This window comes from Meriones unguiculatus, chromosome 5 (genome assembly GCF_030254825.1).
Source record: "Meriones unguiculatus strain TT.TT164.6M chromosome 5, Bangor_MerUng_6.1, whole genome shotgun sequence".
NCBI lineage: Eukaryota > Metazoa > Chordata > Mammalia > Rodentia > Muridae > Meriones > Meriones unguiculatus.
Window position 1 is genome coordinate 86,850,387 of NC_083353.1, and position 15,650 is coordinate 86,866,036.

The 15,650-nt window shown below is 38.6% G+C and overlaps 1 protein-coding gene across 1 annotated transcript; it reads left to right on the forward strand.

The window, feature by feature from the left end:
* Window positions 1-3: 3 nt before the first annotated feature.
* Kbtbd8 (kelch repeat and BTB domain containing 8) lies at window positions 4-12,077 on the forward strand. Its single transcript, XM_021631946.2, has 4 exons — window positions 4-106; window positions 625-835; window positions 4,635-5,749; window positions 8,834-12,077. The coding sequence occupies exons 1-4, from the start codon at window positions 91-93 to the stop codon at window positions 9,295-9,297; spliced, it is 1,806 nt and encodes a 601-aa protein (XP_021487621.1). The 5' UTR covers window positions 4-90; the 3' UTR covers window positions 9,298-12,077.
* Window positions 12,078-15,650: the final 3,573 nt, after the last annotated feature.

Here is a 15,650-nt window from a genome sequence, read left to right on the forward strand (position 1 = left end):
AGGAGACGCCTAGTCGAGCCGGAACCCGGGAGCGAGCGAAACGCAATGACATTTCCTCTTTAAATATCGGAGCCGGGCCCCCTCGGAGAAATGGCCGCGTCGGCAGGTGGGTGGCGTGTCTCGGCCGTGGCTGTGTCGGAGGCGTGAAGCCGGCGCGCGGACGGCGGCCGCGGCCTGGGGAGGCGGGAGGGAAGGATGGAGAGGCGGCGGGAGGGGAGGCGAGGTTGAATGGGGAAGGTGGGCGGCGCGCCCGCGGGGATGGGGCGTCTGGGTACCGGCCGCCCGCGAGGCGGTTGAGGGGTGCCCTGGCGGTCGCCCGGGGTCGCGCTGCCCTCGGGAGCCTCCCGCCTCGCGCCCGGCCCGGGGCCGAGCCCCCCGCTCGCCGCCGCCGCCGGCTCGGCTGGCTCGCCTCACACGCTTCGCGAGCGCGGCGGTCCGGGCTCGCCGGGCTCCCGAGGAGCGCGCCGGCCTGGGAGCTCGTTCGCCCCTGGTGGGCTCTGTGTGGAGCCTTAGACACGGGCGTTTGTGTAAGGGGTGGGGGTGGGAAGAAAAAAAAAAAAAACCAAACTCCACGACGCCGTGACTGGCTTCGAACTTCTTGTGGTTGTACGATTTTTCTCCTAGATTTAAGTAAGTCTTCCCCAACACCGAATGGGATTTCATCTTCAGACACAGCCAACGATACCATGGACCCCTTCCATGCTTGCAGTATTCTTAAGCAACTCAAAACAATGTACGATGAAGGACAGTTGACAGACATTGTAGTGGAAGTGGATCACGGGAAAACATTTTCCTGTCATAGAAACGTTCTTGCTGCCATCAGCCCCTACTTCAGGTATGACGACGGAAGAAACTTGTGTTGCTACCCATGCCCAGACTCCCTTTCATCCCCAGGGTTGCCCACTTGGTTTGGATACTTAGTTGGGACAAATAAATAAAGGCAAACAATGCGTCTATTTTCTGATAGTACGTAACGGGCCCCATTAATGTAGCCCTTGTTTTGAGCTGTGGGACTCTAGAGTTCAGAGGCTTGGATTTTTCAAGTTAGTGGACCCCTGTGTGAGGTATTTCCAGTATAGATGCCGCCGGGCACATGTGAAAATTATAGTGCTTTGAGATGAAATTCGCCAACGCAGCTACACTAAAGCATGGCAAGTGGGCAGGGCAGCTCTACATGTGGCTGCTGGCTGTTAGACTGGGCAGCATAGATACACAAAGCTTCAATCATTGGAAGTTTTATTACAGAATGATCTAGAATTTATATGTAAATATGTTTGGGCTTTTGTTTGTTTTGTTTTTGGGCGTATAATTTTTTTTTTTTTTTAAAGAGTTTAAAACATAGGGACCTGTAAGTTAGGACTTAGTAGATTGTTTTAAGGCCATGGGGTTTTGTAAAAAAGTAGTGAAACAGTTTATGCTGTAGTTTCTAAGATTCCCAGAACTAGTTCATGCTTTTTTCACTTTCATTTTGTATTTACTTTTATCGTACAATATTGGAAACTAAGTTCTTATTTCAAGAACAGGTGATTGGAAGAGATAATTTTCTACCTGAGCATAAATGTTTTGTTTCAAGTGCTTGCTTCTGAAAGCCCTTCACCATTCAGAAATGGTTCCTGGATGACAGGAAGATTATCTTGTCAGCCACACTCTTGCTTTATCTTTTGCTTATAAGGCACATCCCACTTTAATGTTGCATTCATTTCTTGTTCCTCTTAGAATGCTGGGTTGAATGAAGTTACTTCATTTCTGATACTTAAAACCATTTAAACTTGCCTTGGGTAGGTAATTGAACTACTGAGTATTAATTATCACAGTATAGAAAGCTGAAAAGAAAAGAAAAAAAAAGATAGAGAACATAAGTTTGGTCTTGCAGTGGAAACCACTGCTGCTGGTCATGTATGTGTTTGAATATATGGCACATGTTGCTCCTTACCAAACTCTGAAGCTTAATTGATGTGTATTGTGTTCCATAATCTTTATAGTCTTATCCCTACACAGCTATTTCCATTTACATATGGAAAAAAGATAGAGTGAGTGATTCCTAAGTCATTCAAATGGCAGAGATAGATTTTATTCTAAAATTAAACTTCTGACTGTATGACACTTAAAAGAACAAAAATGGGTGAAGTGAGTCTTTCTTAAAGTTCCTATTTTTTTTTAAACTATTTGAATAGTAAGAAAATTTGAATTTTAGTCAAGTGGTAATATTAAACCTAAAATTTACATTATTGAAGTAAAAATATATGTAGTCTGTACTCTAAGCTGGGCCTTTGCATCCTCAAGGTTTTGTATACTATATATTAAAATCCCATGTATTGAGATGGCTCAGTGGTTAAGAGTACTTACTGCTCTTGGAGAAGACCCAAATTTGGTTCTCAGCACCCATATCAAGTTGCACACAACCATCTGTAATTCGAATTCCTGGGGATCCAGGGCTTTCTTCTAAACTCTGTAGGCATCTGTATTCACATGTGGACAATACACACACAGATAAAAAGAATAAAATATTTTTAAAAAAATTCCCATGTATTTTATGGGGCCTTCAAAAGTGTTTGCCCATTTTCTCACTTAGGATACTTTTCACAGTATAACAAAAGTTATAGATATAACAAAAGTGTCTAGAACTCAGTTACTTTTATCTCCAATACCATACTAATTCCTTCAGGTATCTCCTAAGCACCCCATATATTTTCAAAAAGAATAAAAGCATACATCTTTTCTCATAGGACATTTGGAAGAAAAAAAATTTAGAGTTTCCTAGAGTGGTAGAAGGGCATGTGTTTAAAACCAGCACTTGGAGAGCCAGAGGCAGTGGGATATCTGTGAGTTCGAGACCAGCCTGGTCTACACAGTGAGTTCCAGGACAATCAGGGCTATATAAAAAGACTTTGTCTCAAAACAACTACAAAAGTTTTTAGAATGAAACCTTACAGAAAGGAAATGATATTTACAAATGGATAATACTTAGAAGTCCACGTGTTTTATTTGCTTAATGTTTGGGAAAGAAAGTTCTATAAATATACTCATTTGAAAAAAGCAAAAGAATCAGACTATCTTAACTGAAGCTGCATATATACTGTGTGCTCAGGCTGTTTGAATTTACTGTTCGGGATGCCATGAATTTATGGCTGCCCTTGAGCCTCAACCTTCCACTGATGGATCAAAAACTGCTGCACCCATCTTAGATGCTTAGTCTTAATGGTTTATGTTGGGGAATTTAAAAATAATTTCTAAGAATCAGTGATGTGTTAAATGTAAAACTCTGTAGGAGAGATGGTTCAGTGGTTAAAGAGCACTAACTGTTCTTGCAGAGGACCAAGGTTCAATTCCCAGCACCCACATGGTGGTTCTTAACCAACTGAAACTCCAGTTCTTCTAGATCTGGTGCCTTCTTCTGGCCACCTCTGGCACTAGATATACTGAGGTACCTGCGGTAATTCTTACACATTAAAAAAAAAAAATGCTAAACTTTTTAGAAAAAGGCATATTAACCCTACCCTAATTTTTTATATAGATATAAATAGGTAAAATTCAGGAACTTTAACTGAGAAATGAAGTATCTCTATTAAGGAAGCCTTTTCAAAGTGTTCAAGAGTAAAGTGGTTTTTTAAAAGATGTAGGTAAAAAATATGTACCTGTGAAGAATGCCATGCTCTTTCTGAGATGAAAATTTACTTTGTGCATACAAGTTCCCCTGCAAATTTTCACTGGACCATCAAAAGAATTTATTAGACTGGCTCCCTGTGCTTAGGACTGATTTTTGCTCTCTTGATGTTATCCTGAACTTTTCTGGGACATGACAATTTAACATCCATTATCTCTAAGGCAATTTGACTAGAAGCTTGAACAGGTGCTCCAAGGACAGTCAGATCTGAAGTCCATCAATTATGGCTTGCTTTCTTACCAGTATTCTCCTTTTCCCATAATTAGCATATGAGAACAGAATCCTGCCCCTCTCCCTCTTCCAGTTCTTATGTGGACTCTTGGGTGAGACTGAGCAACCCAGTTAGCACAGGATTTAATTACTATGAGACACCTATAAGAATCTCAGTCAGCATGCACAGAGGGTTTTTGACAAGAAAGTGAGCTTCACACAAACGATTAAAACCTCATGTGTTTCTTGTTAGACAAAGAGCAGGGCCTATGTCAGGGCAAGTGGCTATCTGGATTAGGGCAATACATTCTAGGGTGTTACTTAGGGGTGCATAGGAGTGGGAGAGTTGTAGAAGTACTAGAAAGAGAGTTCAGAGTTTGTTTATTCAGGCTCATTCCAGCTACAATTACCTTGTTACTCTGGTGATCAAGGGTTTTTTCCCAGCCTTCGTATCTGTAAAAGACCACTATCCCAAAAGAGTCTCCATGGCTTGCTGCAGGAGGCCACACGGCCCTCCTATCAGCTTTGGTTCCCTGGTGATTTCAGCTTGAACCAGTGTGCCATATTTTTAGATTGTATGTTTTTAACTTCTTTGGCACTGGATGGCATGGCTGAGAACAGAGCTTTTGGTGTTAACTAGATTTAACTCTTGATCAGTGCTATTCAGTTTTCAAAAGGGTTTATCTATGTGATAACCTTATACTTCTAAAAATTTTCATTTTCAGTACACATAAAATGTTAACCACTTTTTCTTTCTCAGATCCATGTTCACTAGCGGCCTTACAGAAAGTACTCAGAAAGAAGTTCGAATCATCGGTGTTGAAGCTGAATCAATGGATTTAGTATTGAATTATGCCTATACCTCTAGAGTTATTCTGACAGAGGCCAATGTTCAAGCCTTGTTCACTACAGCTAGCATCTTCCAAATCCCTTCCATACAAGACCAGTGTGCTAAGTATATGATTAGTCATTTGGACCCACAAAATTCTATTGGGGTCTTTATCTTTGCTGATCATTATGGTCATCAGGAACTTGGAGATCGATCAAAAGAATACATCCGTAAAAAGTTTCTGTGTGTTTCCAAAGAACAAGAGTTTCTCCAACTGACAAAAGACCAACTCATAAGCATACTAGATAGTGATGACTTAAATGTAGACCGGGAAGAACATGTTTATGAAAGCATTATAAGGTGGTTTGAACATGAGCAGAATGAAAGAGAAGTACACCTTCCAGAGATTTTTGCCAAATGTATACGTTTTCCTCTGCTGGAAGATGCATTCGTCGAGAAAATTCCACCTCAGTTTGCACAGGCCATAGTCAAAAGCTGTGGAGAAAAGGGACCAGCTAACACCAATGGTTGTACACAGAGGCTCGGAATGACTGCTTCTGAAATGATCATATGCTTTGATGCTGCACACAAACACTCAGGAAAGAAGCAAACAGTGCCTTGTCTAGATATAGCCACAGGAAGAGTGTTTAAACTATGCAAACCACCAAATGACCTAAGAGAAGTTGGGATTCTTGTATCACCGGATAATGACATTTACATTGCAGGAGGGTACAGGCCGAGCAGCAGTGAGGTGTCCATCGATCATAAGGCAGAAAATGATTTTTGGATGTATGACCATTCCACGAACAGATGGCTAGCCAAGCCATCCTTGCTGCGAGCTAGAATAGGCTGCAAACTCGTATATTGCTGCGGTAAGATGTATGCAATTGGAGGGCGTGTTTATGAAGGTGATGGAAGAAACTCCCTGAAGTCCGTGGAGTGCTATGACAGCAGAGAGAATTGCTGGATGACTGTTTGTGCCATGCCAGTTGCACTGGAGTTTCACAATGCTGTGGAACACAGAGAAAAGATCTACGTTTTACAGGGTAGGTGACATGGCGATTCTTCACAAAACAACGTGCCAAGGGTGCTTTACTTAATAATAGGAAAGTAGCTAATACTTCTAGTAGTTAATACTTCTGGTTTCCTAACTGTAAACTAGGCTAGAAGATTCTCTCAGAAGATCAAGGTCAAAACTGTTTAAAATTTTAGAATGATATTACTGAAATGCTCTGCTTTTGAGTTAGGTTTGGATCTCATTATAAAGTATTTTTTAAAACATGGTAAGTAATAGTTCAGCAATTACTGAGTATTTCAGAGCATTTTTAAAGTCTAAATGTTAATCATACCTGGCTATTTTTGTTCTTCAATAATATCAAGAAATGTGGCAACTACTTTTTTATGGAACTTACTGAATGAGTTTACTGAAGTTATACTTATTTACCAAGGGGTTGGTTCTTTTTCAAGATTTATTTTCTATTATATGATGAGCATTTTGCCTGCATTTATGGCTGTGCACCATGTGAATACAGTATCCACGGGGACCAGAAGAGGGTGTTGAATTGCCTGGACCTGCAGTTATAGACAGTTGTAAACTGCCATGTGGGTCCTGGAAACTGAACTCAGGTCCTCTGGGAGAGCAGACCAGCAAGTGCTTTTAAAACACTGAGCTATCTTTCCAGCTACAAAAATACTACTAGGTTTTTTTGTTTTAAATTTTCTGTATATGAGTATTTTGCCTGAACATATGTCAGTGTATCACATGCATACTTTGTCACTGTAGAAGCTAGAAGAGGGATACTCTGGAATTAGAGTTACAGATGGCTTTGAGCTGCCGTGGGGGTGATGAGAATTGAACTAGAGCCCTCTAAAAGAGCAGCTAATGCTCTTCCCAGCCCCCACAAAGGGTTTCAGTAGCTAGAAAAATTACAAAGGCTTGAAATTATGTTCTTCATATCTTAGCTTTTTATTTGTTTGTTTAATTGTACATATGTAAATGTGCAGGCCAGACATTAACATTGAGTATCTTTCTATTCCTGGCCACTTTTTTTTTTTTTTTGACAGGCTGTCATTAAAAGTGGAGCCTACCAATTTGCTAGACTAGTTGGTTTTCAAGCCCCTCAGAAATCTAACTTTCTCTGCTCCCTCACTGCTGAGGTTACGTATGTATGCCACCATGCCCTGCTTGGTTGTGGATTCTAGGGATCATGCTAATATTGCAAGCACATTACCCACTGAGCCTTCTCCCTAGCCCCTTAATTTTTCTTAAATTTTTAATTGCTGGGATTTTGAATGCACTGTAGGTAATTCTAAAATTTTTATTCATTTACAGTGTTCCTTAATGGATTATATTTCTTATATGACTACTTATAATGTAGGTTTTCATGAAGATTTTTTTAAAGCCCTATCCCATTTTTTAAAAATGATATTCTTTGCTCTAGTCCTTTGACTTAACATTTCTCAGAGATGTCTACATATTTGCTGTAAGTTGCTTATTAATTATTCAGAATTAATTAAGGCATAGTGCTGTCTGGTACTATATTTTAGTTAAATGAAAGCATGGCATGATTTGGGTTTATCTTTGCAAAGTACAAGAATGGGTGTATAAGTCATCCAATGTGGTTATATCATCCAGTGTGATGAGTCTATCCATCCATCCATCCATACTTATTTATATATGTGTGTGTTATTGGCAAAATAGTTTATAGAGATAATTTCAAGGCTTCTCCTTGGAGTGTGGGGAGCTGTATATTAATATGAGCTGTATATTAATATAAAAACAGCAATGGCTTCATAGAATTTCAGGGTAGTTTTTAACCAGAGGTTGTATTTTATATGAGAATCTGAGGCCTTGAGAGTTTTTCTAAATTGCTTGTCATTGGTTTTAGTTTATTAAAGAGGAGTTGAAATTTTTTTTTTAATCAACTTTTCTTTATAAGAAATTTGTAGAGAACTGGGACATATAAAAGGTCTTAACTCATTTCTTTATCAAGGATACTATAATTGTTAGTAAGGAGAGGTAACGTGTAAGCAAAAGTTGGGTAAATAAAATTGAAGTTGAAATGTCACTGTTATTAAATAGTTAATTTAGGGAATGTCCCTAACTTAAAATGGTTTAAAGGGAAGCTTTACTTAGACTCCAGTATTCATGTCCAACTTAAACAAAGCCTCCTAGCATATATAACCTGACAGAAACTGGTGAAGAAGGTTACGTCTTACAGGTTGAGCATCCCTCATGTAAAAAGCCAAGAGGTTTTGGAATCTGAGACTTTTTGAGAGCACTGTTGTGGTTCTACATATGGAAAATTCCATACCTGACCTTCTGTAACAGGTCACAGTCAAAACACAGGCATTGAAATACTGTAGTAATTCATGTTTTGACTTGGTGTAATCTCCAAGATAATATATGCAGATATATGTGTGTGAAGATACTTTAAAATCTGAAATACTTATATTTTCAAGCAGTTCAGATAAAGAATGCTCAATCTGTTCTACCTATAAACTGCTGAAGTGTAAATTTAATCTCACCATAAAATTGATATTATCACAAAGACATTATACAATGTTCCCATTAAGCTGGGCATAGCCACCCATGCCTATAATTCCAGCTCTCGGGAGGTTGAGGTAGGAGGATCTTAAAGGTAAGGCCAGCCTGAGCTCAGGCTGGAGACCTTATGAAAACACAAAGCTATGTTTTATCGTTAGCAAAATCTTGTAAATATTCACAACTTTAATTCTTACATTTTCCAATTGACAGTTTGCCTCAGCACACATACCCTTTATTGTCAGTTTAGAATGGTAATGGACTCAATATCAGTTTCATAAATTGTTTTGAAATTTATCTTTGCTTTATATCAACTTTGCATAACAAATCTAAATAATTCCATATGCTATTTTCTAGCCAAGTAGCACACACCCATATAATGTATTTTTTATGGTTAAGTTGTATGTATGTGTGTTGTCTGCCTTTTTTTCCCCAGGTCATATATCCCATGCAGGTAGACTGTAATATTACTGTTACTTTCTATAGTCTAGAAGGCAAATATTTGAAAAACGTAGTCTTCAGAGTTAAAATTAAAGATGCAACCAAACATGAAAATTTACAATTCTTTTTTTTTTTTTTTCCTTAGGAGAATTTTTTCTCTTCTATGAGCCTCAAAAAGACTACTGGGGATTTTTAACCCCCATGACTGTGCCTAGAATCCAGGGCTTAGCAGCTGTGTATAAAGACTCCATCTATTACATAGCTGGAACCTGTGGAAATCATCAGCGTGTGTTTACTGTAGAAGCCTATGATATTGAGCTAAATAAATGGACTCGCAAAAAGGACTTTCCATGTGATCAATCTATAAATCCATACCTTAAGCTGGTACTTTTCCAGAATAAACTCCATTTATTTGTCCGAGCTACTCAAGTAACTGTTGAAGAACATATCTTTAGAACCAGCAGAAAGAATTCGCTTTACCAGTATGATGACATTGCTGACCAGTGGATGAAAGTGTATGAGACCCCAGATCGCCTGTGGGACCTTGGCCGACATTTTGAGTGTGCTGTGGCTAAACTCTATCCTCAGTGTCTTCAGAAAGTTCTCTAATAAGTGGCAGGCCTCAGTATATCACTGGTACCTTGTACTAAGGAAGCTTGTTTTGGAAATGCTGTCAACATTGAAAGAAGCTTGGAGAGTTATGGGTGCTTGAAATGATTGTGGTGTGGGGACGAATTTGTTTTTACCTTCATGACATTTTCATTTCAGTAAGGAAAGGTTTAATAAAGTGCAATTATCAGCATGTTTTCCACCCCTGGCATAAAAGTATCATTCTAGAATTTTGTGATAAATAGTTGCTGAGAAACCAGGTGAATCAAGACAACTATGCACTCTTTAAAAGCAGCTAGAGTATTCCTGGGTAGAGACATCCAAACTGGCTAACATGACTTTTTATTTTAAATACGGGTAACAATGTGAGGCAATATCATTTATTTAGCTGTGATCTCTCTAACACAGAGAAGCACTAACTTAGATCCTCATTCTTAACTATTTATATATATTTACATATATATTTTTGTGTACTGTTTTCAAGTGTACGAGATTTAAATGTGCTCCGTCAGCAGACTGAAGGAAAACTCAGTCTCAGAAAGAACTTTCAGTCAGATTGTTTCATGTTTCTCATGTAGCTTTAAGTTAAGCTAAAACTTTAAAGTGGCAGTTTTCTGTCCATAACTTTTTCAAGTGCTAACACTGTCTCATTTCTTAAAATCCCAGAAAGGGCTCAGATTTGCAGATGACTGGTGCTCGTATAAGTTAATTCATATGTAGTTAGGTTGATTTAAATGGTTAATGAGTCTATGTTTATCTTTTAGATTAGCATGCTAGTTCCATGGCCATGGCACTTTACCTTGTGACTCCACGAGGTCTGCTGTTTGTTTGAGAGGATATGGCCAGTGGTCATTGGTCTAACTGGATTCAGTTTTACAAATCCACGTTTGCACTAACATGGGCCGTTTTGTTGCCCAGCCTCCTTTTCCATCCTCTTATCTGTCCAGTCATTGTTGGTATCTTGAAAGCTAACTTATAATGTGAAGTTTTACACCTACTTTTAAAATTCTGTTTTGTAGAAACAAGTGTCTTGCCGTGGTCTAATAATTCAGTGGCTTATAAGGTTTATATTACAGTTACAACCTCACTTTAATTTTTGCACTCAACAGTGATGAATATTTTTACATTTAAATACTTGTTCTAGCTGAAGATGATACAGAAGGAAGGATGAGTGAACAGAACCGTGGGTTTTTATACCATAGGTACTAAGGCACCACTCATATTAACTGATACTGTCTCACAGATAGTTAGGAATAGTAAAATGAAGGACAAACAACTCTTCTTTTTATCTAAGGCAGGCATTTAGATTGATAAAATACTCTATGCCTCCTATAACAGATAAAGAATATACACATGAGGTCCGAGTCTGTCCTCAGTCAGAACAGCTTGATTTTCTTGAAGAAAACTGGCATGATTTGAAAAAACAAAACAAAAAGCTTGCATAAATTGTAAGGTGATACTGTGAAACAAATTGAAAACATTGCCTCTTGCATCACATACCTCCTTTTTCAGAAACTTTCTAGACTTCATTACAAAGGCCCTACAAGTAGAGATAGTTCTCTAAAGTGGGAGTTCGAGTGGACAGCATTTACAGAATGAGGGTGTATGTGTCCTACACAGCTGGATGTATGGTTTCTCCTAATCTCTTTGTAAATGTTGTCAACCAATAAGTTTTTTACCTCTCTGGTTTGTTTTGTGTTTTCTTTTGCTTCATGCTGTCTTAGGGTTATTTCTATGATTTATTTTTAATTGCATTATAGGTTTGAATTACTAATGAGAGGGAAAATAATTTTTACAAGAGGTATCCATGTAATTTTATTTTTGAAAACTTTGAGTATCTTAAGATTTCCTGCCACTTTGACAATCTCTATTTAGGAAAATGCATTACTTGAAAACAAGACACAGAACATTGAGTTAGCAGTGTGCATGTACCATCATATGATATGTAAGAGAACAACACACTGGCTAATTCTACACTAGATTCATTCTGTTGATCAACAGTCGGTTCTTCTGTCAACAGTGCATATCGAGGGTATCATCTAAGTATAGTATGTCAAAGCCAAGGTTTAGAATTTGCTATGGGAGTAGAATATATATTGAATTTTGTATGAAGAACTATTTGTTTACATTACATAGCTGGTATATTTTGCTACTTTTAAAAATGATTGCAGGAAAAGGTCCTAAGAAACTAAGATTAGTGATATGTGCGTGTTTATGTGTAGATATTTAAGGTACATTTTCATAGTACGAGTATATAAGTAAAAGGCACAATGGCTGCAACAGGATTAAAAGATCTAAAAAATGCCAATCCCACTTTAACTATGTTTCTGCATTTGAAGAATGTATGTAGCACTTTTCCTATGTAGTTTTTACACAGTGAAAACTGGGCGAAGTGTAGCTATGTTGTAGGAAAGAAGAAATTATTATTTATGTCCGTCTTTGTTTCTTGTTATCCTACAAAGTTAATGTGTAAGCATCAAGTTGATTTCATTGGTGCATGAGGAAAAGTGGTTGTGGTCTGTAGGGAACCAGAGTCCCATGTAAAGAAGTTTAAAATGGCATTCAATATTCAGTGCTCAGGTATGTAGTAAGTACTGTAGTCCTATGGGGCATATGTGTAGATATTTTTAAACATTTTGCTGTAATTGCACAATTTTTTGCATTTTTATCTAATGTCATTGTTTCTTGTAATAAAACCTTTTCTGATTGAAAACTGCCAGTGTTGTAAACTGACCTGAAGAATGAATTTTGCAAAATTAAAATTTGGTGAAAATCACAAACTATCTCATGTCATGGTAGAATGAAATGTTTTAAGCTATTAAATATCTGGCTTGTGGCATAACCTGAACAAGTTAGAATTACCAGTATTCTGATTGTGCTAACCTAAAATGTTCATGATGCCTCTCTGACGTACATTTATCCCATTCCACATGGGATATAAAATCCTGTTTCTCTGGAGCATCTCCATACATGCACATACGTACTACTATCATCATGTCACTCTAGTCTAAGCCTGTCTTGTTTGCCTGTGTGCAGTTGCTACTGCCAAGGATTTCCTTCTACTTCCCTGTTTTCTCCTCACAGTTGAGTGGTTCTGAAGTTGGGGCTGTGTCCCTCTTCTGCCCAGATCCAGTGGCCACACACTTCCATATGGGAGTCAAGCTCCTTACCAACATTATCTGCTGCCCAATACTGTCCAGACATCTTTGTAGCTCCGTGAACTCACTGATTCTAGCCACATCAATCCTGCTGTTCCTCAGACATACCAACTATCTCCCCTATTAGGGCCTCTGACCTCACCATGTTACTGATCAGAGAAGGGCTTACACTTTTGTCTTCCAGTCTGTATTAAAAACACCCTATTGGGCTGGAGAAATGGCTCAGTTGTTAAAGAGCACTGTCTGCTCTTCCAGAGGAATGGGGTTCGAGTCCTGCCACCCGCATAGCAGCTCACAACTGTAACTCCATTTCCAGGAGTTGTGGGCTCCTGGGGCATGAGGTGCACATGTGAACACAAAACTACACAGTACAGATATATCCAGGAAAACAAAAATATTTAGAAAGTTAAAACAACAACTTGCTAAGAGACTGTCCTGATTTTTTTTTTCAGGTCCTTCCTCTCCTGTTCATTCTTCTATTTCTTCTTGCTTTTGTTTATTTACTTGTGTATGTGTGTCAGGTCACATATGTTCAGGTGCTTATGGAGACTAGAGAGCATCAGATCTGGAACTGGGGTTAAAAGAGGTTGTGAACCACCTGATGTGGGTGCTGGGAACCAATGAAAGGAGCAAGCACCCTTAACCACTGAACAATTTCTTCAGCCCCTACCCCTGGGTTTTAGATTGAAGGCACACAGCATTGACAGGAAGAAGAGAGTTTTCAGTTCAGCCTCAGAGCATGCTGAGAAGCGGTAGGCCTGGAGTTTCAGTAACAAAGACCAATTGCACTGGAGAAGGTCATGTAAGTACTCTGGATTTTCACCTTCACTGGGTGCTGTTCCTCTACCACTATATTAAATACCTAATACAGCCTATAAACACTTCTCATCCAAGCAGAACCTTCTCTTACCCCATCTGCTCCTCTGTCCTATTATACTAATAAGCCACCAATATGAGTTCTGCCCCTCGACTAAGTCCCTTGTGCTTGTGTGCTTTTTACCTTTGGTGTAGAATTTTTCAAGTGAAACCATTGATCTGATGCTCAGTTTTTGAAGGCTATCTGAGTTTTTACACACATTTCTTCTATGGGTTTTGTGTCTTTCAAAGAGGCATCCATTTCATCTACATTGTCAAATGTGTGGTGTGGACTTGTTCATAGCATTTTTCTTACATTGGAATTGCTGTTGATCACCCCTCATTCATTTCTGATGCTGGTGTGTGTGCTCGCTTTTTTGGCTTGAGTTTTGTTTTCTAAATATGGACTCTTACCCTGTAACCCAGACTGGCTGTGTACTCTTAGTTCTCTGCAGCACTGGCATTATGGGCTTGTACCACTTCATCTACCTTTTTTCAAATCATCTTTCTTGTCTTGAAGTCTTCTGTGGATAAAGTTAAGAAATCTTGTGTATTTAATTTGTCTTGGGTTAGGTTATTTTCATCTTTCTTTTAATTTATCTGGCTGAGTATGTGCAAAATAAATTTCTTAGAGGTCTCTTATAGCTGGACTTTCATATGGATTGTGGAAGTGTCTTTGTTTAAATTGGTGTTTTCAGACCTCTTACGTTTAAAGAAGTAATTAATGGTTGTCACTGTTTCTATTTCCCATGTGGTTCCTTTTTTTTCCTCTCACTACTTTTGCTATATAAAGTTTTAACTGAGCATTTTATATTATTATATCTCATTTTAGCCAAGCAATTATAATTTACATTTATCCCTAGTGGTGACCTTAGATTTTCAGTCTTTGTTTGTAATCTAATTCAAGGTCCTGTTTGGTGCCATGACACTTGAGGTGTGGTACAGGTACCTACAAGTAGAGTTCCTGATTGGTCCCTTCCATTGTTGGCATGGCTGTCACTTATTGAGAGATTACTTATCTATAATATGCTTTCAGCTACTGAGTGTGTTTTAATTATCTCTACCTCAAATAGCTACCCTTTCAGATCACTTTATATTAAAAAAAAATTCACCTCCATTTATTCCTTATGAGAGAGTGAACATGTCTTTGTATGGATAGGTTTCTGCCTTAAATCAATCTCCGTCTGCCCAGAGAACTTTTTAATGGACATTGCGTGCAGGGAAGGTCTCTAAGTGATGGATTCCCTCAGATGTTTTTTTCCCCCTTCACTTTGAAGAATGATTTTGTTGGATCTGGAATTCCAGGTTTGTTTGTTTTCGGAGTGATTACATCTGTTATTTAGTGGACCTGTGTGTTGTTGATTTCTTTCCTTCCACTCAGTCCTCCATTCCCTGGCTCTTGCTGAACCTGTTTAACCTCTTTCTATTAGGAGAGTAGGGGGTGAAAGGAATACTCTCCATGTTTATCAAGTTCTACGAAAAGTACTTTTCTCCAGGAAATAGGCCTCAGTTATGGGAAGAAGTCCTGGGTGTGTTTCAGAATCGATCCTCCTTGCCTTTTAGGCAGAGCAACAGGGTACTTTCTCAGATCTCTGCCATAAGAACCCTTACCCCTGTGGGAGTCCAGAGGATAAGATGCATACGATGTAGGGGCCCCAAACCAATAAGAATGGGGTCCCTGGGAGTTTTCTCATTTGAGTGAAATCCACTAAAATAACCATTTAAGAATTCCTATCAGTTTACAGCTCTAGCTACTTTCAGGTCTAAGTAATCAGTACCTTATCTGTGGCCCTCTGGATCCCCAGCGCTCGTTGCCTAGGTGACTGAGGAAGCCTGACTTCTGAGGCCCAGGAAAAGTGACTACAGTTTGAGTGCCTTTCTTTCCATCTCAGTGCTGAGTCTAGGAGTCCCCACTGTAAGCTTCTTGTATTTTTGTGTTGGTTGAATGAATCAATTATTCTTCAAGTTTCTACATACTTTATCCCTGCTTATAAACATAAAAAAAGACTATAGAACATGTCCTTATTCTTACTTATTGTCAAGAATCTTGTCATTTTCATGTTTATGGAATTATTTGTGTACAATTCAGTGAATTTGGATTTGTTCAGCTAAATAACTCAGTTTTCTAGGACCAAATTGAAATTATATGATATAATTTAATTAAAGTCTTCAGTCATGAAGTTTTTTTTAACTAAATTCAAATTACGGTGTCATCATTGAAATTATTACATTATATGAAATTTTTCTATTGGCTAGTGTGTAGAAAAAACGAGATTTGACTCACCCCTTTCTTCTTTTCTATTCCAAAAATACATACATAGTTATGGTTTGAAATTCAAA